This window comes from Bos indicus, chromosome 12 (genome assembly GCF_029378745.1).
Source record: "Bos indicus isolate NIAB-ARS_2022 breed Sahiwal x Tharparkar chromosome 12, NIAB-ARS_B.indTharparkar_mat_pri_1.0, whole genome shotgun sequence".
In the NCBI taxonomy this organism is placed as follows: domain Eukaryota; kingdom Metazoa; phylum Chordata; class Mammalia; order Artiodactyla; family Bovidae; genus Bos; species Bos indicus.
This window is the reverse complement of record NC_091771.1, coordinates 30,173,112-30,199,051: the sequence shown is the minus strand read 5'-3', so window position 1 is coordinate 30,199,051 and position 25,940 is coordinate 30,173,112. Positions and strand designations below refer to the sequence as shown.

General features: G+C 43.3%; 1 protein-coding gene and 1 long non-coding RNA gene across 2 annotated transcripts in view; both read right to left on the bottom strand.

Annotated features, from left to right (window-relative positions):
• The window catches only part of LOC109566812 (uncharacterized), a 32,862-nt gene extending 25,111 nt beyond the window's left edge, over positions 1-7,751 (bottom strand). Inside the window, exon 1 of the long non-coding RNA XR_002181919.2 lies at positions 7,638-7,751. This is a non-coding gene — a long non-coding RNA (uncharacterized lncRNA). The remainder of the gene's footprint in view (positions 1-7,637) is intronic.
• A 10,727-nt stretch (positions 7,752-18,478) lies between these two features.
• On the bottom strand, positions 18,479-24,744 carry HMGB1 (high mobility group box 1). The gene is made up of 5 exons (XM_019971453.2): positions 24,589-24,744; positions 22,250-22,413; positions 21,877-22,022; positions 21,232-21,406; positions 18,479-20,186 (listed from the first exon to the last, which is right to left on the bottom strand). The coding sequence occupies exons 2-5, from the start codon at positions 22,397-22,399 to the stop codon at positions 20,010-20,012; spliced, it is 648 nt and encodes a 215-aa protein (XP_019827012.1). The 5' UTR covers positions 22,400-22,413; positions 24,589-24,744; the 3' UTR covers positions 18,479-20,009.
• Positions 24,745-25,940: the final 1,196 nt, after the last annotated feature.

The following is a 25,940-nucleotide window of genomic DNA, read 5'->3' as shown; positions in this document are numbered from 1 at the left end:
CTGTCATCCTCCTGATGCCTGCGGAATTTTTTTGGACTCTGTCCCTTACTGTCCAATTCAAGTACCACTCTCTGACTCAGCCTCCCATTCTACCTTCCCTGACCACCAACAGGACACCCTGCCTGCATGGCCATTTTGATCACTGTCCACCTCCTGTTCAGAATACACAGTGGCTTCCGCTTGCTTTAGCAACTGTGCCCTCAGCCTGACCCCTCGCTGTCTCCAAAGGCTGAGCACCTCTTCTATTCCTGAGCTAATCTATTTATTATCTCCCTCTGTGCTTGGCTTATAAATAAATCCTGAGCCCAAGTCTTACCAATTGCTATTTCCCCCACCCGGAAAATTTGCATTTCTTCCTCCTACCACACCGTGTCCTTAAGTCACGCCCATTGTTTCTTTTGCATCTGACTATGCTGGTTTGCACCTTCTCCAGTGGGGGGCTATCTGCGATGGGGGCATGAGGTCTTGAGAGGCCCCTCTCCATCCCCCTTGAAAGGTGAATAAGCACCCAGTGAGTGGATGAAGGCACATGTGAATGAATATTGGAATGGCAGAGGCTGCTCCGGTGCTAAAGTGACATTGCTTTTCAGTATAGAAAAAGCTAGCAATATTTTTCCAGCATGCAATAAAGAAAATGCTGTATTGAAGCAAATGAATATTTCTTAAGATTTTGTAGAGTGCAATAGGAATTGCTCTCTAAATGATGTTTGGAAATAGAAGAAGCTGAAAAGACAGTGGAGATATGAATGTGACTAATATTTCCCAACAGACAAGGAAGGGGATATAAATTTGTGATGGGAGATAACATACTGCCGCCTTCACACACCCACACACGGTGCGATCTTTGAGTAGGATTAGAAAAGCTTGATTCTGTAAGCCAAAAGAGGAGGCACGTCTAACTGATGAATCAGTTCAGATCAGTTCAGTCACTCAGTTGTGTCTGACTCTTTGTGACCCCATGAATCGCAGCACACCAGGCCTCCCTGTCCATCACCAACTCCTGAGTTCACCCAGACTCATGTCCATCGAGTCAGTGATGCCATCCAGCCATCTCATCTTCTGTCGTCCTCTTCTCCTCCTGCCCCCAATCCCTCCCAGCATCAGAGTCTTTTCCAATGAGTCAACTCTTCGCATGAGGTGGCCAAAGTGTTGGAGTTTCAGCTTCAGCATCAGTTCTTCCAATGAACACCCAGGACTGGTCTCCTTTAGGATAGACTGGTTGGATCTCCTTGCAGTCCAAGGGACTCTCAAGAATCTTCTCCAACACCACAGTTCAAAAGCATCAATTCTTTGGCACTCAGCTTTCTTCACAGTCCAACTTTCACACCCATACATGACCATTGGAAAAACCATAGCCTTGACTAGATGGACCTTTGTTGGCAAAGTAATATCTCTGCTTTTGAATATGCTATCTAGGTTGGTCATAACTTTCCTTCCAAGGAGTAAAGCGTTTTAATTTCATGGCTGCAATCACCGTCTGCAGTGATTTTGGAGCCCAAAAAAACTAAAGTCTGACACTGTTTCCACTGTTTCCCCATCTATTTGCCATGAAGTGATGGGACCAGATGCCATGATCTTTGTTTTCTGAATGTTGAGCTTAAGCCAACTTTTTCACTCTCCTCTTTCACTTTCATCAACAAGCTCTTTAGTTCCTCTTCACTTTCTGCCATAAGGGTGGTGTCATCTGCATATGTGAGGTTATTGATATTTCTCCCGGCAATCTTGATTCCAGCTTGTATTTCTTCCAGTCCAGCGTTTCTCATGATGTACTCTGCATATAAGTTAAATAAGCAGGGTGACAATATACAGCCTTGATGTACTCCTTTTGCTATTTGGAACCAGTCTGTTGTTCCATGTCCAGTTCTAACTGTTGCTTCCTGACCTGCATACAGGTTTCTCAAGAGGCAGGTCAGGTGGTCTGGTATTACCATCTCTTTCAGAATTTTCCACAGTTTATTGTGATCCACACAGTCAAAGGCTTTGGCATAGTCAATAAAGCAGAAATAGATGTTTTTCTGGAACTCTCTTGCTTTTTCGATGATCCAACAGATGCTGGCAATTTGATCTCTGGTTCCTCTGCCTTTTCTAAAACCAGCTTGAACATCTGGAAGTTCACGGTTCACGTATTGCTGAAGCCTGGCTTGGAGAATTTTGAGCATTACTTTACTAGTGTGTGAGATGAGTGCAATTGTGCAGTAGTTTGAGCATTCTTCGGCATTGGCTTTCTTTGGGATTGAAATGAAAACTGACCTTTTCCAGTCCTGTGGCCGCTGCTGAGTTTTCCAAATTTGCTGGCATATTGAGTGCAGCACGTTCACAGCATCATCTTCTAGGATTTGAAATAGCTCCACTGGAATTCCATCACCTCCACTAGAATAGGTTAGTCCAAAAGACAGCTCCCAATGGCCCACTGGCCATACCCCCAATTAAAGTAACTTCCAGAAATAATTCTTCAGATTGAATTATCTATGCAAATGATTTTTTTTTAATTTTTCTTTATTATCTATTTATCTGACTGCATTGGGTCTTAGTGTGGCATGTGGGATCTAGTTCCTTGACCAGGGAACAAGGGCCCCCTCATTGGGAACCTGGAGTCTTAGCCACCAGATCACCAGGGAAGTCCCTCAAAAGATTCTGTATTAATAATCTACATCAGGGTTTGGCAGACGCTCCATGGGCCAAATCCAGCCCACCTCCCACCTCTGAATGAAACACAGTGCACCCCTTCATTTTTGTATTGTCCATGGCTGCTTCCCACCATAAGGACCTGGCTGAGTAGTTGTGACAGAGACCCTGTGATCCACAAACTAAAAAATGGCCCTTCAGGGGAAAAGTTTGCAGGTGCTTGACCTACGTGATCTAAGGATATAGTAATTTGATCAGAAGCACCATTAACTTGCTTTCTCCAGTGGGAGTGTAATATGGTTGCATAGATTATTTTCTGAAATAAGTGAGGGATTCAGACCTCCCTTCCTTCTTACCAGCAGTAGACCTGGGGCCTGGAATCTGGTTGGCTGGCTAAGGGAGCAGTAACCTCCAGTTACCAAGGAGAGTAACCAACTTGCCCTGGTTTTCTGGGAATTGCCTTGGTTTTCAAACTGAGCCCCTTGTTTCAGGCAAATCAGGACAGTTAACCACCCTGACATGTAGGGAACAGTGTACAGGGTCTGGGGCAGACTGACGGGGTCAAATCCCACTTCTGTGACTTTATGCTGTGTAGCTTTGAGTAAGTTACTTAACCTCTCTGAACCTCAACTACCCTATTTGTGAACTGATTCTATTCTGAGGACAGAGTGTAAAGATTAAAAGACATTATACACAGAAAGAGCCCAGCATAGAATAGGCACTTATTAAATACTCATTCCCTTCCTACCCTTCAGATGATTATCAGCTAATATTTTTATCCAATCCTTTTTTCCCCAATCTTTAGCCAATATTCATTTTTTCATAAAATTATCAGAAGGGAAATTTTATTTTATTTTTTTTATTTATTCATTTATTTGGCTGCACCAGGTCTTAGTTGCAGCATGTGGGATCTAGTTCCCTGACCAGAGATTGAACCTGGGCCCCCTGCTTTGGGAGCTGAGAGAGTTAACCACTGGACCAGCCGGGAAGTCCCAGAAGGGAAATTTTAAAATACTGTTCTATGCCCTCTATTTTCTAATGATGTTGTTTCTTTGCCCTTTACAAATAAATATCCAAATAAACAAATAATTTGTACGGCAGTGAGGGAAGTAGCCCACCCATGCAAAATTGCCTGGTTTTCAATTTGATAACTGTTCTATATTTTAAACATAAACACCTGGAGACAAGTGATGGCTGAATTCTGTTTTGTCCAATTATGGATACATTCCAGGAAGGTCTGCTATACCCAGCCAGTTAAAGTAGCTTGTGATCGGAGATTCCTGGTGGTCCAGTGGTTCGGACCCGGTGCTTTCACTGTAGGGCCTCGGTTCAATCCCTAGTCGGGGAACAAAGATCCTGAAAGCTACACGGCCCAGCCCCCCTAAAAAAAAAAAGTAGCTTGTGATGCCTTGGGTCCATGACCAGATCCAGAACTTCTGGAAAACAAGATTCAGGGGCTTTTTCTAACCTGGTACTGTGTGCCTCTAATGGAGAATGTTGATAGAAAGCAAGCTGATGGAGGCTGTGAGTGCCACCTCACTCATGGTTCCTCTGATGGATCACTGTGACCCAAGTGCTAAGTGGACCAACACGCTCATTAATTTTTTAAAGAGGTTAATAATACACAGACAGTGGTGTCAAATCTGATAGCAACCTACATGCCATCTAAAGTCCCCGAGATGAGATCAAAGGGACGAGACACTATTAACCTAATTCCAACTCTCAGCATTTTGATTTAACATCCGGTGGGTTAGCAAATGTGCAAGATGGAATTCAGTAATGTGTATTTCTATAATAGTTTATACTTCCAATTACATTTAAAATCCTAGTTGGTCCCCAACAAATTCAATTCCTTTAACCTATAGTTATAGGACTTTGAGAAATAATTTTTTTTTACTAAAATAATTGGTCAAATCAATTCAAAACTGTCAACATTTAATTTAATATCCAGATTCTTAGTAAATGTACAGAGTGGAATTAAATAATGTGGACTTCTATGGTAATGTGTAACCTAAAAACTTCCAAATACATATACAATCCTAGCTGATTTCCAATAAATTCAATTTACTTGAGGCTGTGGCCATGTGATTTTAATGAATCAAACTTTTTAACCAAATTAATTGGTCAAAATAGCCAAAACTTATAAATTCCGTGAAAATGTCAGGGGATTGGCTGATTTGAATGGCTAATGCAGCAAAATAAGTCAGATTAGTAGCTCAGAATACAGACTGCTTTAATTTGATTTAAACTATAGACATCTGTTTGCCTTTTTGATTGGGACAACACCAAAAAGCACTAGTTTCCAAACTTGGCTGATTCTACATTAGAATCACCTGGGGAGCTTTCAAAACGTCCAAAGCCCAGGCCACACCATAGACTGTTAAATCAGAATCCTTGTGGGTAAGACTCGCGTCAGTCCCTTTGTAAGTTCTCCAGGTGACTGGGAACCACTGGCATCAAGTTCAAATAACTGGGGGTGAAGCCACCATAATATGTTTTGGATTAAAGTGAAAACCCAAGTTGGAGGAGAAAAGACTTTGTAGTAACATACAGTATATTAATAACAAGCAAATCATTTATTATATAATTTGTTTTGTTATATAAAAATAGTTCACTATTTACTGAGTTCTCACCAAGTGCCAAACATTGTGCCAGATTTTACATGGATTATTTTATTAAATTCTCACATGTGACCGAGAAGCCTTATGAAGCTGATTATTTTACCCATCTTACAGATGGAGAAATTGAGGCACTGGAGGTGAAATACTTGCTGAAAGATACACATCTAGCTGGTTGTCAGGTGAGGGCTGGCACAAAGCAGTGTGAGTCTGAGTCCAAAGCCTGGACTTGAATGATTTTTGAAAACCAGTGACTTGAAATTCTGGGCTCTGTAGGCCTTTGAACTTCACATCCTTATTTCTTTGCGGGCATTCCTTTGGGATTTTGTTGTGTTTTTCACTTTTGTTTCTGGATGCAAAAGCCTTTCCAAACAGTGCACAAAAGCAATTTCTGATGCCCCCTGGGAGGGAGGTTGCCTGACTTTATGCATATAATAGGCAGAGGAATTAATATTCCACCTTAGAGTTCCTCTCAGGGGAGTTTCTAGCAGACTTAAAGCTCTCTCAGGCCACAGAAAGAGAACCTGAAACAAAACCTCCATGTCAAGGAAACGGACATATTTGCTAAAGCATGTTTAAATTTTAATCTAAAAAGAGTAACAACATAATGGGGTTTTCCATTCACTGCAAATCTGGTTATTTCACAAAATCTTCACTTGACCCGTCAACCTGGATGGGTTTCTTTCAAGTTTTTTGAGTTTTGTTTTTGAGGCCTCCTAAATAACATCAAATAATATCCACTCAGTACCAGCTGAAATCTTAACATTTAGCTGATAAATGTTGACCGTTTTTGGTTGCACAATGAAAAACAAAAAGAAGAAAGATGAAAATCTAATGTCACGGTCATTGGCAGCCGTTTCCTGTGACAATTATGGCGCTGTACACTCATTTCTGAATGGTGTCTTCTCTGTCCTTTGCAAACAAAAGCTGAGAAAGGAGCTGAAACTACCCCCAGAAGTTCCCCCAGGACCAAGGCCAATCATCAGAGCAGAATCTGGGCCAATCTCAGCAGTTGTGTTTTTTTTTTCTTCCGCCCACTTACCTCAAGAGAGCAGTTTGTCTGTTTCCAAGGACCCGCCCACCCCCAGCAACTTCTGGGTGGGGTTCAGGCTCTGCCGGCAGCCCCCAGGCTTACTGCGCTGGTGGGACCAGCCGGGCTCCTGTCACCCAGACAGGGCAACTTGAACTTGACCTTGGAAGGGACCGGAAGTTCTTCTGGCAGCAGGCACCAAGGAGGAGCTGGGGGGAAGCGGCCTGTCCCTTGGAAGGCTGGGTCGTGGCAGCCCAGTGCTGCCAACTGTACCCACCTTCGAGAATCGGGAGGACCCTAGGCTCCAACAACGCTCTGCGCCCCCAGTGTCACCTCCCACTCTCCTTTGTGGGAGAAGAGCTGGGGGCGACCAGGACCCATCCCTGTTTCGACTGCTTGTGGGCAGAGCAAGGGGTCCGTTTAAATTTCCTTTTAGGCGTCCTTCTTAAAAGACTGAACTTGCGGGAATCCCCTGGAAGTCCAGTGGTTAGTAGGACCCGGCGCTCTCACTCCGGCCGTGCGTTCGATCCTTGGTCTGGGAACTAAGATCTTGCAAGACGCACGGTCAAAAAAACAAACAAAAAAAAGATATAAAAAGGTACTTGCCATGGTGCTGTCTAAATAAGACTTAGGTTTTCAAGTTTTAGGAGTGTGGCCAGAGGAGAATATGAGTCTTGTCGCTAGCAGGAAACTCAAGAGAAAAAATATTTTAAGGCGATGATGTCAAAAGACTGAACGACTCTCTGGGGTCAGGCTAGGCATCAAGACCCCCGAGAGGTGGAGTCAGCTCTGCGCAGAGAGGGGGCCCGTCCTCCCTCACCTCGTGCAGAACAGGGGATCCCTGGTGCTGGCCGTCGTGGAAGCGGGCAGCGATCGGGCTCCTCCATAGCCCCGGGGCGCACGGTGCTGGGGGCCCCGCGCCGGCAAGGCGGCCTCGGCGGGCGCGGGGCGCTCCGCGCGGCGGCTCCTGGCCCGGGTGGCGGCGGCTGGCGCGCTTCCCGGCGGCTCCCGGCCGCAGCTGCCGAGCTATTTGCAGCCTCCACATCCTGAGAGCCGAGACCAGGCCGCTCCCCGGGGCGACTGGGAAGCGGGAGGCCAGGCGGGGCCTTCCTGGATCAGGAGGGGGAGCCAGGCAGTTCGGAAATAGCGACCTGCAGGGTCGCAGGGGCTTTTGCTGGGGCTGCCCGGGGGAGTCCTGAGCCTCAGCCGCCCCCACGCCTCGTCAGAGCCCCAGAATGAGGGTCAGCAGGTGGGTGACCAACCCAGCTGGAAAATGAGCGAACTTTCCGCTGCAAGCCCCAGGGAGGCCTTTCCAGACGGTCCCTCCCACGCCCCCGCCCCGTTCTCCCACTTTCATCACTCACCTTTATCAGCATATCCTGAGCAGCAGCCGAAGTGCTCTTTCTTACGTGTTTACTTGTTCATTGTTGGCCTCCTCCAGGAACGTGCGGGCTCCTACAAAGTCCTGTGGAAGATGCCTGTCTGTTCCGCTGATCGCCTGTCTCCAGGCCCAAGGAGGGGTGCCTAGCTCCTTTGTAAGAGAATGAAGGGATCCGGAAAGAGAGGGGGCCTGCTGGACGATCAACGAGCCGGATTTCTCACCTTCCCATTCCGAGGAGGTGTTGTCATCAACCTTTAGAGAGAAACTGGATTGATTTAGGGGGTAAGGAAGTTCATTCTCCCTGGCTTTATATATATTTTCCAACCCACTGCTAAATGTTAGTGGTCTTTAGTGTCTTTATGTGATGTATACCACTTGTCAGTATTTATTTAATGTAATCTATGTCATTTAAAGAAGGTTAAATTATAGGGTAACTAGAGAGCGACAATAATATAATTTAAGCACAATCATTTACAGGAAGATTTCCGCCCTAAAACTTGGTTAAAATACATTTGAGACAGACACCGTTCAATTCATTGCACAAATTTGACTTTGTGACAGCTCCAACATAGTCTGTTGTATTTAATAAGAAGTCCTGCCCATAAAAGAAGATTTAATGACATTAATGAAATTGCCTTTATGTATTAATGGAACCGAAGGAGTCTTAACTCTAAAAGCAAATGTTCTTTAAACCTAAATATTTGATACTCAAGAAAATCAGCTGAGAAAAAACTTGTCGAAAGTGATGATTCTATCTGATAATGGTATCCACATCTGGAGATACTGTGAAAATTACTTTATGCAGTGGATAAATTAGTGTCCATTCTTCTCAAGGTCTCAGAGTTCATAACTTATTTTTTATACTTATAGTGAAATGTCCCCATTTTTTGGCAAGCTTTATCCCAGATCCCTCTAGGCAACTGGGAGGTAGGGTATATCAACTTAAATTTCTAGAAATTGTATCCTATTTGGCATTAGAACCCATATGTTAGAATTTGTAGTTTGCCACAGGGGAGAAAATGAGTTCACTCCTGAAGCACTTATTTAAGATCACACATGTGATCCAGCAGTCAAAGGAGCATCCGCCACCCTCCTAGGACTGACAGCCCGAGTGGAAAACCATCACCCCATCGTTTGAACGGAGTGACAGACAATTGTTTAATTTGAGTTGCATTCTGACTGCTGCTCTTATTAATGGAAAATGGAAAATAGAAATCTTGTGCAAAAGAACTTGGCTTGAAGGTCATGTGTCTAGACATAGGGAACTGGGAATCCAGCACCCCTGCCTGCAGATTTGGGGGGAGGCTGCCATAGTCCCACTGGGGATGTGCACCGACCTTAGAGGTGTTGGAGGTCCTGAGTAGCCCCCTCCAGGGGCCACAGGTACCCTGTTTCACTGGAGATTTGGGTCAGGAGAGGAAGGAACTAGCAGGATGGGCAGAGTCCACCTGTGAGGAAAGGAGAGACTTGGGATGTCTCATCACAGATTTTACAGATCAGGGGTAAAGGTCCCCAAGGGCTTCTTCCATACCTTGGACTCTCTCTCAAGGAAAGGACATTTGAGTGTCTGCCCTATTTTTACCATTTTATCATATGTTAGAAGTCATGCTAACTAATTAGGTAGGGGGCCACCTACACACAGTAAAATCATATGTTGAATGGTACAGTATCTTATACTTGTAGCAGCCACATTTCAATGAATAAAATTTCTTTTAAAATTCTTGTATAAAAAAATTGAAAGACTTCTTTATACTGGGTGAAAACTTAGATTTCAAACCTAATTTTGATCAGCTTTATCATGAATACATTTTGTGAGTTTATTCCTTAAAAGTCTTTCTCAGGCTTTCTCCTCTTAACTCTCTAAAGTGATACCAGATGGGTTTTATTCTGTTTTTAGCTAAAATTGGATCCTGGGAAAGAATCTAGTGTAGATATAAGAAGATGACTGTCATCTGACAATTTCCACTACTTACCTAACCGACTCCCTCCCTGGGTTTAAAAGAAACCAGAAACTTGATGGAGACCTGCATCCCCAAACCTTTGAGAGGAAGAATAACAGTTGTGTTTCCAAAAATTAGTAATAGCTATTCCTTGTAAGTGGATTGCAGTGCAATCACAAAAACCTGCCTATCTCTAGGAAAAAAGTTTCCAGGTCTCCTTTCACTGAAATGTGGCTCCAAAGAGCCTATTTCATTGCAAAGAAGGTGCTTTGACTGGGTGCTCAGCAGGTCCCTCAGTAAGGCAATGTCAATGGTTGTAATCAAAGTTCCCTAGAACTATGGAGGGTATAGGCCCTCCAAACCCATTAACAGGAGCTCCTGTTTACGTTCTTGGCCGGTTACCCTGCTTCCGTGCAGGCTGCCACCCTTGGCCCAAGTGTTGTCTGCTAACTTGCCACCAACAAGTCACTGGAACAGCGTCAGACTCCCAAACACTGTCCCAAGGTCCCGGGCAAGTCCACTTATTTATCGCATGCTTTCCTCTTGGTTTACAGCTTTACATAAAAAGAACTAAAGCACATACTAAACTCTGTCCTCAGCATTTATTCATTTTGTGGGTTATCTTTTCATCCTATTTGATGGTGGAGGCATGAAAGCTAATGAAGATATATTTTGAGGTTAACTTCTATTTGTACTAGCAGTTTCTAAATAATTTTCCCATTTAGAAAATATATTTATAGTAAAACAAAAGAGAAATGTTTTTAATGATGTTTTAAAATTTGTTATTAGTATTTTTGGCTGCATCACAAGGCATGTGGCATCTTGGTTCCCTGATCAAGAACTGAACTTGTATCCCCTGCACAGGGAGCACAGAGTCCCAACCACTGGACCATCAAGGAAGTCCCATTTTTATGGTTTTTTTTAAAGTGAGATTTTAAATATTATTAATAATAGCCTACTAAGACTCCTTTGGAGAAGGCAATGGCAACCCACTCCAGTACTCTTGCCTGGAAAATCCCATGGACGGAGGAGCCTGGTAGGCTGCAGTCCATGAGGTCGCTAAGAGTCGGGCACGACTGAGCGACTTCACTTTCACTTTTCACTTTCATGCACTGGAGAAGGAAATGGCAACCCATTCCAGTGTTCTTGCCTGGAGAATCCCAGGGACATAGGAGCCTAGTGGGGTCACACAGAGTCGGACACGACTGAAGCGACTTAGCAGCAGCAGCAGAAGCAGCAGCAGCAAGACTCCTTGGTTTTAAAGGTGAGAAAAAATTTTATTGGGCCTTAAAATGAAGACATAGCAAAAAACAATAATAATAAAACTATATCTCTGTTGTTTTTTCCCAAGTCAGTTTGATTCTTAACTGTTATTCTTTAAAAATTCTCAAGACCTTAACATTAAAAAAAAAAACCCTTCAAATATTAGATTTACAATAATGTATCTCTTACCTAATTTTTAAAAATAAAATCAATATTCTAATGGTTCATTATAATTATCTGTAGAAGCTCAGTATATATAAATTCATGATATAAAGTTTTACAATGTTGATCTCTAAAGTTTTGGTCCTTAAAAGAAGTGAAAAATTTATATTACTTTTCAGGTTTGATCCATATAGTGTAAAATCCAATACTTATCAATGTATGAAATAAATTCCTATGGGACTGACTAGAAGATAATTTTTTTTTATAATTAATCCAATTTTATGTTGACCTGTTGACCACTATTTGATAAGACATGTACTCCCTAGAAGAATTGTTGACCTGTGTCTCGGTGTTAAATCACATGTGAAAGCACAGTTAACTGTATTTAAAGAAAATAATTCTGATACAAATGACTAGTAAGTTTTGGAAATCATGTAGATTATTATGAAGAATACAACTAGATCCAATGAAATGAAAAGCAAGAAGCTCTAATGGTTTTGCAAAAATTTCAAAGTTTTTTCACCCATTCCAATTGACCCACACGTTCTCTTTTTGCAGTCCTGCAATTACTTAAATATAAAAGTGCTTTCTGTTAATCTTCAACCTGAAAAGTAGTAAAATAACAGAAGCATAAAGGAGAAGAGTCATTTCAACCCAACAGCTCTCCAGGTTTTTAAGGCTTTTAATCTGCTTGCTTTTGAAGGCTTACCCCTTTCACAATTTCCCCCACTGCTTTATAGAATCTTAGAAATCATGAACCTACATATCTCTTATATGTAAAATTGTCTCAATAGCCTTTTAAAAAGTTATCACATTTGGGTGCAAACTTGCTCAAGGCGGCTTGGTAAAACCAAATTAATCATTTCATTTCATTCAAAAACTGACTTCAAATTCATCCATTTAACTTTGAGGAATATGTATAACCTAACAAAATAATCATGGACACAAAAGTATGGGTACAAGAAAAGATGAGTCATCTTAGCCTTATTCAAAATACTTAAAAAATCAACAAACAAGGTCCTTCCTACAGAAGGAAAACACAGAGAACTTTATTCAATATCTTGTGACAAACCATAATGAAAAAGAATATGAAAAAGAGTGTATATGTATGTGTGCATCACTTTGCTGCACAGCAGAAACTAATCCAACATTGTAAATCAACTATACTTCAATAAAACTAACTAAAAAATCAGAAACCACACAAACATCTAATAAGATGGGATTGACTAGATCATTTATGGTATTTTTAAAATTAATTGATTTGGCTGTGCCAGGCCTTGGTTGCGGCACGTGGAATCTTCAACCTTTAGTCGTGGTATATAGGATCTAGTTCCCTGATCAGGGGTTGAAGCTGGGCCCCCTACATCGGGAGCTTGGAGTCTTGGCCACTGGACCCCATCAGGGAAGTCCTCTAGCAACATCAATTTAAAATACATTTGGCACAGAATGTATGATATTTTATATTTACTCAGTGGAAAACCATGGAGGCAGTAGAAATGATGCAATGCAGAGCACAATAAGAATATATGATGATAAAGTTAGTTTAATAAAGATTGTTTTCCGTAAAAGTCATTTTCAAATAGAATGTTTGTAAATATGTTACCATTTTTTTGTAAAACAAATATATATACCACAACCCAATTTGAAAATGGGCAAGGCGGACTTCCCTGGTAGTACAGTGGATAAGCATCCACCTGCCAATGCAGGGGACATAGGTTCGATCCCTGGTTCAGGAAGATTTCATGTTCTGCAGAGCAACTAAGTCTGTGCGGCCACAACCACTGAGCCTATGCTCTAGAGCCTTGGCTCTGCAACAGGAGAAGCCATGGCAATGAGAAGCCCGTGTACCACAGTGAAGAGGAGTCCCCACTCTGCAACTAGAGAAAAAGCCCAAGCACAGCAACCAAGACCCAGGGCAACCAAAAAATAAGTCATTTTTTAAAAAATTGGCAAAGAACTTAAATTAGTTCTCCCAAGAAGGTGTGCAAATGGCCAATAAGCACATGAAAAGATGTTTAGTATCGTTAGTCATCAGGGTAATACAGTCAATACCACAAGGAGATGCATGCACTAGGATGGCTATCACAGATATGCATGGAAAACAGGAAGTGTTGGTGAGGTTGTGGAGAAGTTGGAATGCTCATCCATTGCTAGAGGGAATGTAAAGTGGTTCAGCTGCTGTAGAAGAGTCATCTTAGCCATCATGGTCCCTCAAAAGATTAAACATAGAATTATCACGAGATCCAGTAATTCCATTCTTACATATGTACACGGAGAATTGAAAACAGGTATTCAAAACAATACATGAACGTGCATGTTCATAGGAGTACTGGTCAAGTGTCCATCAATGGATGAATGAATACATGAATTGTGATATATACCACCAATGGAATATTATTCAGCCACAAAAAGGAATGAAATACTGATACGTACCACTATGTGGATGAACCTTGAGAAGCAATGCTCAGTGAAAGAAGCTAGACACAAAAGGTCACATTGTACAGTTCCATTTATATGAAATACCCACAATAGGTAAATCCATGGAGACAATGCAGATTGGGTTTTGCCAAGAGTCAAGGGGGAGGGAGGAATTGATGGTACAAGATTTCCTTCTGGGGTGATGAAAATGTTTGGAACTAGTGGTGGTGTTGCACAACACTGTGAATGTACTAAATGCCATTGAATTGTTCATTTTATCTTATGAGAATCTCACCTCAGATTAAATAAGTAAATATATACACATATATTTTATTTATTAATCACATATATATGTGTTGCATTTCCCAAGTGGTGCTAGTGGTAAAGAATCTGCCTGCCAATGCAGGAGATGCAAGAGATGCAGGTTTGAACCCTGGGTCAGAAAGATCCCCTGGAGGAGGAAATGGCAACCGGCTCCAGTATTCTTGCCTGGAGAATCCCACGGACAGAGGAGCCTGGTGGCTATGCTCCATAGGGTCGAGAAGAGTCGAACACGACTGAAGCGACTTAGCACCAATATATGTGTGTTAATCATGTTACATATATAAAACTACAAGGGCGCGTAATATGTTAATTGTTGATAGAATTGTAGATTTTTGGTTTCTTGGTGGTTTTCTTTCAATGAATGTAAATTTTACTCACAATAACAGTTTTTCAAAAGAGATTGCAGTGCATTGCAATCCTTCCTTCTTCTGGAGTTCAGGTTGCAGTTCTAAGGACTCATACGCAGCACACATTCTTCTGGGGCTTCCCAGCCCTTTAGAATCAGGCAGCTTATCAGTTTCTACATGATTGACAGTATTTTAGTTTTGTTTTGCCTGTAAGTGTCCTGAGTCCAAGTAAACAGAAGGAGGAAGGCCAGAGAGGAGTCACAGGAATCACAGCAGTGTGCTGACTTGCTGGAACAATCGTAGCCAAGGCAGGGGAACCCAGGCAGAAAAAGAGTTAGGGAGGAAGGCTTCCAGCTGTGCCCCACCCCACCCCCCACACACACCCGGTTCCTGTCCTTACAGGGAAGGGGAAGAAACTCGTAAATTTCTTTGCACCTGCTCTTAGTCTGGTGCTGCTAGATTGTTTTGATACTGCTTTTGGTCTCTGAGCCAGCCTTTGAATTTTGGTGGGCCTCTACCGACTCACTGCTCTGTGCAAATGCACCAGCTGGACTCCCAAGAGCCTAGAGCCTTTCACTTCTAATGTGCTAGGACCCTACATTGGCACTATGCTTTACTCTTTGCTGTCATTCAGTCGGTAAGTCGTGCATGACTCTGTGACCCCATGTACTGTAGCCCACCAGGCTCCCCTGTCCACCATTTCCCAGAGTTTGCTCAGATTCATGTCCATTGAGTCGGTGATGCTATCCAATCATCTCATCCTCTGTTGACCTCTTTTCCTTTTGCCTTCAATCTTTCCCAGCATCAGGGTCTTTTCCAATGAGTCGGTTCTTCACATCAGGTGACCGAAGTATTGCAGCTTCAGCTTCAGCATCAGTTCTTCCATTGAATTTTCAGAATTGATTTCCTTTAGGACTGACTGGTTTGATCTCTTTGCAGTCCCAAAGCAATGACACCTCTTGATCCTCTTATAAAAAAAAGAAAAAAGACTTCTCAGCCTGTGTGTGTCTAACCCACTCACCATGCCCAAGTCCCAGACAGGTGGACTCCAAGTGGCAGAGCAAGACTTGAGGTTCCCTGAAAGTTAGGCGGGGGAGTAGGGAGGGGGCTGCCACATCCTTGCTGTGAACAGCCCCAAGTTCTTATTCTTCACAGTATTGAGTAACGTACAACTCACCCCCAGCCCATGCTTATTTGCTTTAGGACTTTTCTTACCTGCTTATGTTCAGAACACTTTATAGGATGATCCCTAGTTGAAACCCAGTGAAGGAAAAGTATGATAAAGCCTGTAATTGGAGATTCTATGTAATTCTAAGGAACTAGGCTTAATTCCACTTTAAAGTCTATTAATACAATTGCACTTATAAATGCATTTGCAGTATGCCCTTTTCCTAAAGTACCATCTCCAGCTAGGACGTGAAGCAGTGATCATTTTATCCCATTTAAGGCAGATCCTCAATATCCATTCCTCTTTTCCAAATAACCTATCATCTCCTAATGCCCAGAATCCGGCCCACACAATCCTTGACTATAGTTTTTCTCCGAAACTATTGGTTACAGCTTCTGTAAAGATTGACACACAACCTCTGCTAGAAAAATCCCTCCCCAGGTAAAGCTTCTGGATCCAAGATGCCAAAATAGGAAGTTCCTCATTTTCACACAATGAATTCATTATTGCAGTAACTTTATAGAGAAATAATTTGTTCAGTAGTGGAAACAGTCTAAATAGTCACACCCAAGGGTCTCTCATGTCTGATTCTACCTCGTGTTTGGGTGGCTCTGAACAAACAACAGTATTTCAGTATTTTAATTTCTCATCTTTTAAAAATGGAGAGTCTGTAAAGCAGTTATCCTTCAATTAAAAAAATAAAAAAATAATGCAACAAGGAAAAAAAAAGGGAGAGTCATTTCATAGAGCTAAAGAATAATCAGTAAAAAAAAAAAAATCCTGATTTATCTTAGAAATCATCGCTAAAAACTTGCACAGTAAGGATAGCCTTGGGGAAGCGGTCCTTTTGTCAGTATCTGCCAAATTTTAAATGCACTTGACTCGGCAATTCTATTTCAAGGTGTTCACTGTGGTAGTTAGGAATAGCAAAAAATAGCCAACAACACGAATGACATCAGTAATTATCAAATGTATTATGGAACATCATACCATGGAATGTCACTTGTATGTTTGAATTGTGTGACTGAAGAGAAAAAAAAGTACAAGAGTCTCTTTTTCACTGATTTTCTCACCACTGTTGATTGGCTTTCATTCTCTGCATCCTTGATCCTACCATTGTTCAAGCTGCCATAATTCCTCATATCATTCCAGATCTGTACTACTGCTTCCTCCTTTTCAGCCAGTTACATCTATAGATCAAACCAATGACATGACTCAGGCTTCCCTGGTGGCTCAGATGGTAAAGAATCTGCCTAAAATGGAAACCCAGATTTGATCCCTGGGTTGGGAAGCTCCCCTGGAAAAGGGAATGGCTACTCACTCCAGTGTTCTTGCTGGAGAATCCCGTGGACAGAGGAGCCTGGTGGGCATATAGTTCATGGGGTCGCAAAGTCAGACACTGAGTGACCTTCATTTTTACTGGCAGCTGTGATTCCAGACCAAAACCTACTAGAAGGTGTGGGCATATTCTGGAGTATGGCCCATTAAATTATGCCTGTCATCCCATGTCCTGAGCCAGGGTGTACTGTTAAATAGCAGTGTTCCTAGAGCAGAGCCGTTTTGCCTTGTTACTTACTCCAGGGACCAACTTGGCTTAGACCCAGGGAACTTCCCAAGTTCTGGCAAGTGTTAGCACTGTTCATGTCTTCGCTGTTAACAAGCGGGCCAGTGAACCAGCTTGCATCTCTTGTTGCATAGGTATCCAGAGTTTCCTAGCTTTTATGTTGTTTTAAAAGCATTTCAAGAGTCAATTTACAGAAAATGACAATGCATCAATGTGAAAAAAATTTTTTAAGTAAGTTACCACTTAACAGACTAGTTACTAGCCAATGGTTCACACTTGAGCAGCAGTTAATCCCAAGATGTAAACTGTAATGGGTTTGTGCTAATTTATAGTTATACCATCCTATGCAGAAAGTACCTGGCTGGTATTGAAAGAGGTATTTCAGGCACTTTGAGGCCTGTTACACTGAACAGACCTAAATTTGAACTTCTGTCATGGTTTATATGATGCCAAGCAAGGGAGTTGCCCACACTTTCCATTCAGAAATTTCTGTCTTATATTTCCAGTGCATCTTCAATACAGCTGGATACTACCCTAATGTCTAACAATACTGAAAAAATCCCCCAGGCTGTGAAGGAAGTATTTGCTGAACATCTTGTCACTCGGGCACTTTTCACCTTTTATCATTTGAGTCTTACCCCTGTGGTGCACAGGACACAATTTCCAGATTAAGAAAATTAATACAGCAAATATCAGTAACTGATAGCAAGGCCAAAAGGACAATCATAGTAACTAACCAGCCAATACCTCCCAACCTTTAGGAAAACAATTAGTTAAATCAGTATGCCAATTTTATCAATTTTTAAAATGCAGAAAATACTATAGTTTAATCTGATGTGAAGAAAATCTTTATAACCCATAGTGCTGTAACTGTTTCTAAACATTGAAATAGTTCCTCTGCGTTAACTTTTAAAAAACCATCTCCAGTTAAACAAGGGTTTTCCACTAAATTATTTAAATTGCCTCCTACCTCCCTTTATTTGCATTTTGGATACCAAAGTTTCAGGGTGTACTTTTGAATACTGAAGAGCTAGTATGTCTGAAGATTTAAGAGGGTTTTTGTCCATGTCTTCCTGTCAAGACCTGAATCCAGTTAGTTAACCTGAAAAAATCCTTGTTCCCATTCTCAACATCTCCTGCCACAATTACCCACTCAAGTTCCTCAGGGCAGAATTTATCCATTTAGGATTGCCTACTAGCAACAATTTCTATAGCTATAGGAAACTTGCATGTAAATCAGAGATAACGCCTTGTTCCTCTTGACCAAAAATTTGATAAATTTTGACAATTTCAGCCTTCCTTTGATGTCCTCTCCTTTAGCTTAGAAAAGGGAAGTTTAGATTTATAATCACTATTCTGCTTTTTACTTACATGTACCTTGCTTTGGAAAACTATCTTACTCAGTAGTCTGGAAGCAAAATTAGTTTTTTCCTAATTTATAGATAGCAGCCTGAGAACACATGGAATGTCTCATGGAAATCTTTTTTTATCAGCCCATTAACCTATTTATAAGGGTGAAGTGAGTATTTTTAAAAGGATAAACTTTGGCAGCCCTTACACTTAAAGGATGTTGCTAAGAGATATTAAGATAAAATATGTATATAACAAAAATCTTAAGTGAAAGCCATTTAACTAATATTTAAAACCTCTGCAATTATTAGTTTATTAGTATCATCCAGGACTCAGATGTTCAGTATTCCTCCTGAAATTACATAAACAAATGCAAATGGAAAGAATCCAAGTCAAAATTATATAACAAAACAGCACTCCATCACAAAAGCGTGTAAAATTACAAGAACGCTATTTTAAAACACTGGCACTTTAAGAGAACAATAATCTCAAAAACCACAAAATTGCCAAATTGTTCCCTAAACTGCTAAGCAGATAAACATATGACCCTAATGAATGAGCTGGAGTTTTGTAAAGAAAAGTCAAATTCAAATAAATCAGTTAATTCATACTGAAATACAAAGTGTCTTCCTCCCTTGTCTATTCGATTTATAAAGGGGCAAACCATAATACAGGAAGATATACCTGATTTAAAATGTGGTATATAACTTTTAAAGTCAGCCCAATTAAAAATACCTTTAACCAAGGGTCTCAAGTTTCCTAAACAATCTCTACTTGGATAAGCAGGAGAAGACATTTACAGCCAGCACTTTTTCCCAGAGCCTTTGCTGGGACAATCATCGACAAAAAAACAATATGGCAGTCTTGTATTTTAAGCTCACGCTTTTGGGGATACATTCTCGGGTCTTTAACGTGGGAACTGCAAATATAACTGCCATTACATGGTAATGGGAGTTAAAGAGTGTAGAGTCCTCATGTAAAGATTAGAACATACTTTTCTATTAGTCCTTCAAGGACAGACTTTCAAAATGCTTGATTCTAGTAATCCCGTGCTGTGAATAGATTGGTTACTCTTCACTTGGTAAATGTAACTGGGCTATGTGAAATCCGCTATCAACTGGTCAAGACTGAAGTTTCAGTTATGGATGAAAGGTGTCTCAATTCAACTTTTATTACCCTCATCATGGGTATGCAGGGTGTGCAGACAAAAGCTTTTTATCAGCTAACTATATGAAAGATAAAGTGTGATAATTCCGTGTGATCCAAAATGGGCAAAAGCAAAAGACTAGCTTCCCCTTAAGAAAAATTTCCAGACCTATGAAAAGGACAACAATACTAATAAAAAAAATTGTATTTACTTAGAAGCATTCAGAATGTCAACAAAACAGCTGCAACTTTTTTTCTTTTTCTTTTTTTTTGCAATTACAGAGTGGTATTCAGTTAACAGAACAACAATTATTCGTATAAGCTGCATCAGAGACAACTGAAGATGAAAAAACTACCATCCCCATATATAACTAATTTGTGCTGTGCACCAACAAGAACCTGCTTTAAATTTCCATGCCAATTTACAACCCCCATACTGTACCAGGCAAGGTTAGTGGCTATTGAAAATACCACCAGGACAGGGCTATCTAAAGACACATTCGGTAGTGTGTTAACTATACAAAAAAAGACACTGTACAGTTTAAAAACAAATCTTACACAGCCTTACATTTCAATTTTTTTTTCTTTAAAAGGAGTGAGTTGTGTACAGGGGGGTTAAATGCTTTATAGACAAGAAAAAAAAAAAAAAAAAAAAAACTGCGCTAGAACCAACTTATTCATCATCATCATCTTCTTCCTCCTCCTCATCCTCTTCATCTTCTTCCTCCTCCTCATCCTCTTCATCTTCCTCATCTTCCTCCTCTTCCTTCTTTTTCTTGCTCTTTTCAGCCTTGACAACTCCCTTTTTTGCTGCATCAGGCTTCCCTTTAGCTCGGTATGCGGCAATATCCTTCCAAAATAAAGGCAGGAAGAAAGTGGGACGAAAGACCAAACAGTTAAGTAATGGGAGAAATAAAAGTAACAGGCAAAACTTTATGGAAAAAACAAGGACTCAGATACACTAAAATACCATTTATCTGAAGATTCACACCAACTTGGACTTTCACAAACACTCATAAAAATATTATGAGATAACTAAATAAGCCAGAGCTCATGGTATGACATTGTCTAATATTTGCATTGCTATGCCTCACTGAAGTACAACTATATACCACATCCAAACTTTATTAAAACTAGAATGTAGAGACTGATTAAAGGGTAGACACTGCCACCTTCTGAATGCAAAAAAGCATTCTACAGGTTTATACTGACAGACCCTAATCCATAGCAGGAAATCTCTCCATAAAAAAAAAAAAAAAGTTATCTGCCACCAAGCATGCAACTAGGTTCAGAAACATCTAGAAATGGATATATTTCTCCAGAATGACTAAATAACCTAAAATCTAACTTTACTTAATATTTCAATTAAAAGTATAAGGGGAGGTTATAGCTTTTTCTGGTATCAATTTACTGTACAGATCAAAATATTTTAAACTTTCTAACTTAGTCAAGTTTTTAATATAAGGGAAAGAACATAAGTGTTTCAGGGTGTTTATGAACAATACAGATCTGTATTACTTGGTCCAGCCTATTTTTATGTTGTGTGCCTGAACAGTTAAAATAATGACATTATCTGATTCAAAGTGACTACCAGAATTTTCATAAATTCACATGGTGGAGAATAACAAAACCAGCTTAAGTGTATATGGCCCTTGCCCAAGGCAAATTGTGTTAAGTCAAACAACTTTAACAATTTATTTGATCTACATTCTTTGAAAGATGGAAAGGGACTTGCAGACTACAGCTAATGGTGCACTGAATAGTTGTTATACTCAACACTGCACCACACCTATTAGAAATCATAAAATAGGAAATTAAGCTGCAGTACCAAGTACAGCTGTTCATCTAACATCTGGCATACTCCTTCACCGCTACACCAAACCCGCACTGCTTACCTTTTCATACTTTTCCTTCAGCTTAGCAGCCTTCTTCTCATAAGGCTGCTTATCATCCGCAGCAGTGTTATTCCACATCTCTCCCAGTTTCTTTGCAACATCACCAATAGACAGGCCAGGATGTTCGCCTTTGATTTTTGGACGATACTCAGAACAAAACAAGAAAAAGGCCGAACTAAAAGGAGAGATTTAAGTTTAGAATTGCAGGTTTACCAACAACTGTGTTGTACTGCTATATAAAAGCCACTTCTAATTTCTACCACATATCTGACAGGGTATCATGTTATAAAATGCTAAATATCCCTCACTAGACTTAATTTACACAGTTATTTTAACTTACAACATTACTAGTTGAACATATATTATTTATTAGTGTTCCAAATGAACATTCTGCAATTACTTATGATTTCTCAAGAAATAAAAAAGAATCAAAACTACATTTAGGAGACATATTGGGTGAGGTCAGTATCTAATTTCACCGCTCTAACTAAAACTGCCACCCAAGAGAAATTTTACAAAATTTAAATATACCAATACCAGTTAGCTAAGAAACTTTGATTACAGACTGGAGATCCACAGGGTGGCTTGCTAAATTTGTCTACAATAAAATACTTCCTGAAAAATCAAAACAGGCAAGATACTTACGGAGGCCTCTTAGGTGCATTGGGATCCTTGAACTTCTTTTTTGTTTCCCCTTTAGGAGGAATATAAGTTTTCATTTCTCTTTCATAACGGGCCTTGTCTGCCTTTGCCATGTCTTCAAATTTTCCTTTCTCTTTAGCAGACATGGTCTGTAAAAAAAAAAAAATTGTAAACTTAAATAAGTTAACAAAATTTTAACCAATTGTGAAGTATGGAAATGAATAAAATGCAGTATCCTTTGCTAAATATTTAGTAACCTGTTCCGACATCAACACCCACATTTGCAAATTGTACCGAAGCTTTAAAAAAAAAAAAAAAAATCGCAATTTGGAATTCAGCCTTTATTGCCTACTCAGTAGGTTTTCAGCCCTCTTACCTTCCACCTCTCTGAGCACTTCTTAGAAAACTCTGAGAAGTTGACAGAAGCATCCGGGTGCTTCTTCTTGTGCTCCTCCCGGCAAGTTTGCACAAAGAATGCATATGATGACATTTTGCCTCTCGGCTTCTTAGGATCTCCTTTGCCCATGTTTAATTATTTTTCTAAAAAATAAAAAAACACAAGTTTAATGTTAACAATGAAATTTATGGCACCGAAGAGCACTCTAACTTCTTGGGGAGTCAATGAACAGCATGGCACTGGTTATTAAACACGGCCTTGGCAACAACCCCTCACAATATCAAAGAAAATGTCAGGGATCGACAATTCCTAGAAGAGTCTGCACCAACCCAATAAATGGTCCTTCAGTGGGATCTCAAAGAAAGTGTAGACACAAGGGTACACTCATACCGTATTTGTGAATTATCTCCCTGCATCTGTTTTGAATGTAATACCTAAGTGGTCATTAAAAATTTTTTTTCATGTAAGAAATCATTATTAATCAACAAACCCAAAGGTCAGAAAAGGAATGCTGCAGATTCATGCAGCTACGTAAGGAGTAGGTAAGAGCCAAAGTTGAGTAGACCTTTCCGGATTACGGGCCAGATTCCCCGCTCGTCTAAAGTTTTCCCCATGATTGCTTTAAAATATTCTCTTCTCGGCACAAAACTTTGCCGGGAGGAGGGACCGTGGAAGCGGCAGCTCGGACCCAGGCTGGGGGTGGGGTGGTGTGGGGGGGTGGCGGTGCTATTTGCGCGGCTGCCACCGCCAGGCAGCCTCGCTTCCTATCGGTTTGGCCCCGAGATGTATTTCGGTTCTGACTAAACACGTCCGGTCTGAAGTTTCTTCGAGTAAACAACGATGAGGGACAAAAGCCACTCCTGCTCGTGGCTCGGGCTGCCCCCCGCCCCCACCCGGGGAATATATATATACACATATATTTTTAAGCCCTGAAAAGTTGGGGCGCCGCGCGGGGCGGGCTTCGCACACCTTCCCGCCACCCGAGCCCCCTTACTCCCGCCCGCCCGCCAACTTCGGGGCCGCGCGCTGGGAGGCCGCCACCCCCCCGGGGCGGGGGGGGGAGCGGCGACCCGGCCTTCAGGCCCGGATCCCCGCGCGCGGGGCCCGCCACGTGCGCCCGCCGCCCCGCGCAGGCCCGTCGGCCTCCCCCATTTTGTCGGCTCGGCGGAGGGAGCAGCCCCGCTCGAAATGGGGGCTGGCTCCGCCCGCGGCCGCCGGGGCCGGCGCGCACGGAATGGCCGCTGCGCGTCTTCCCCGCCTGCGCCGCCGCCGCCGCGAGGGCGAGCGAGAGAATATGGCTCCTTCCCTTTGTGTGTGTATGTGTGTGAGTGTGTGCGCGAGAGTGAGTGTGCGAGAGTGAGTGCGAGCGCCGGCGGGCGGGGTGCGCGGCGCGCTCTGGCGCACACACTCGGCCATGACGGCCGGGGGGAGGGGCGGGGGGCGCGCGGCCGGACCCTCCCCCTCCCCCGTCCGCGGTGTGTGTGTGTGAGGTGGGGGCCCCCGCCTCGGGAGGCGCCCCCGGCCCACCGCTCCCCGTCTCCCTCCGCGCGGCCCGCCGCCCCCGCACTCGGGGGGACGCGGGGCTGGCAGAAGAGGAAAAAAAAAAGTTGCCTCGGAACTGCTGCGCCCAGCTTCCCCCCCGCCCGCGCCCGCCTTGTTTTCTCTCCAGCCAGCAGCGCCGGGCCGAGTCAGCCATGTTATCCAGCGAGCGCCGCGGCGCCGCTCCCCCCCGCCGCCCGGCCGCCGCGCCCGGCCCCAGGCTCGGGCTCAGGCCGGCGGGCCCGGCCCCGCGCCGCCGCCCCCGGCCCCGGCCCCGCGCCGCCGCCCGCCCGCAGCGCCCGCCCGCCCGCGCTCGCTCGCCCGCTCGCCGCCGGCGCCCGGCTCTGCGGCGGCCAATGCAGCCGTGAAGCGCCGCCCGCCCGCCCGGCGGCCCGCCGCCCCCCGCGCACGCCGGCCGCCCGAACGCTCGGCCCCGGGGGTTCAAAAACACGTTAAAAAAATTTTTTTTTAATGGAAAAAAAAAATTTTTTTTTTTTTTTTGAGCCAGTCAGCGCGGACGCCGCCGGGGGTGGAAACTCGCGGGGCTCGGGGCTCGCGGCGCCTCAGGCGGCCCCGGGGGCCGGGGCTCCGGCGCGGGGCAGGGCTCCCGGCGCCCGAGGGGAGGCTCGCTCCGTGCGCAGTTTCCCCCCACGGTTCCCCCTCATTTGCCTTTGTGTGGATCCTGACCCGCCGGCTCCCGGCCGCGGGGATCCGGCCGCCGCGCGGGCTGAGGAGCTGCCGGAGGCGCTCTCCCCGCCGCGGCGCTGCCCCGGACTCACCCTCCGCGAGGCACAGAGTCGCCCAGTGCCCGTCCGGCTCTCACTTGCCCCGGCGCTGTCTCTATGGAGCTCAATGTACTGCAATGGCTGTGAGAGCGGGAGCCAGACGCAGCCTCCTCACTCTCTCCGCTCTGTAACATTACTCTCCAGCCAGCGCCGCGCCTATTGGCTACCGCCAACTCACGGGGCTCACTCATTGGCCCGATACCTCCCATTGTCCTGACCAGAGCCCGCCTGCTATTGGCTGTCTCCGGGGACACGTCATCAAGGATTGAAACAGCGCGCAAATCTGAATGTGTGTGTGTGCCGGGCAGAGAGGCTGAGGCGGGAGAGGCAGAGGCAGAGGCAGCAGCTGCTACGGGAAAGCAGAGCTCTATGGTGTATGTGTGCATGTGTCTAACCCAAGCCAGCCCCACACCCGAGCGGCCGCCGGAGCGAAAAGGGCCTGACTTTTCCACAAGTGTCTCCAACTCCTCAGGCAAAAGAGACACCCACAGACCTCCCCCCCCCTTTCTCACCCCAAACTCACTTCCACAGCCGTTGAGATAAGAGGCCCCAGACTTTTAACAGACCTTCAAAAGTGAGAGCGACACGATGAGATCACGGTCCCCGAAAACCGGGGTTTCTGCTTGTGCAGAGGGGCGAAAGCAGCCAAGATTCGAACTTCTCAACCACATACGGTTGCATTACACTTTAGATCTCTGGAAAGGCAGGGCTTTTCCTATAAGAAAGTGACAACGATCCAGTCAGCCGCTTTTAAAACATCCCTTTTCTGGGCTCTTAAGCCCGCACCGTCAGGTTTGCAGAGCAGCTGAAACCTTGAGTCACCCAACAGGCATTTAGTTTCATCCTTTTTCTTGGTTTGCTCGAGTTTCACAGCTTGTCTGGAACTTTTTATTTAAATACAAAGCCCTGTCTTAACTTCCTGGAAATCAAACGATTCTTCCATGAAATTAAAGTACAGCCACTTCATTTCGATGCGGGGTACTCCAGCAGGAAATGTTTGGGAGGGCCTGCTAGAATTAGCAAATTCATTAGAGACCACATTTTTAACTGTTGGGCTGTTTTATTTGACTTGGTGTGGATTACTGTGATAATCAAACGAATCCTTGTGATGCTATCTTTCTTTCCCATCGCACCACTTAGTGCATCCATGTAACTGCTCTAGGGTTACAGGAGTTGTAGGTATATTGTTACCCGGAGGATTAGATGGAGGCAGAGAGTGCCCATGCCCAAATCCATAGGCTGTGGCTTCCCTAACCCACCAAGGTGGCTGGTTTTAACAGACAAACTTACATTATGTCTGTGAGGAAAATGTGCGGGCTCTAATAGCCAGTTCTGGAGACCATACG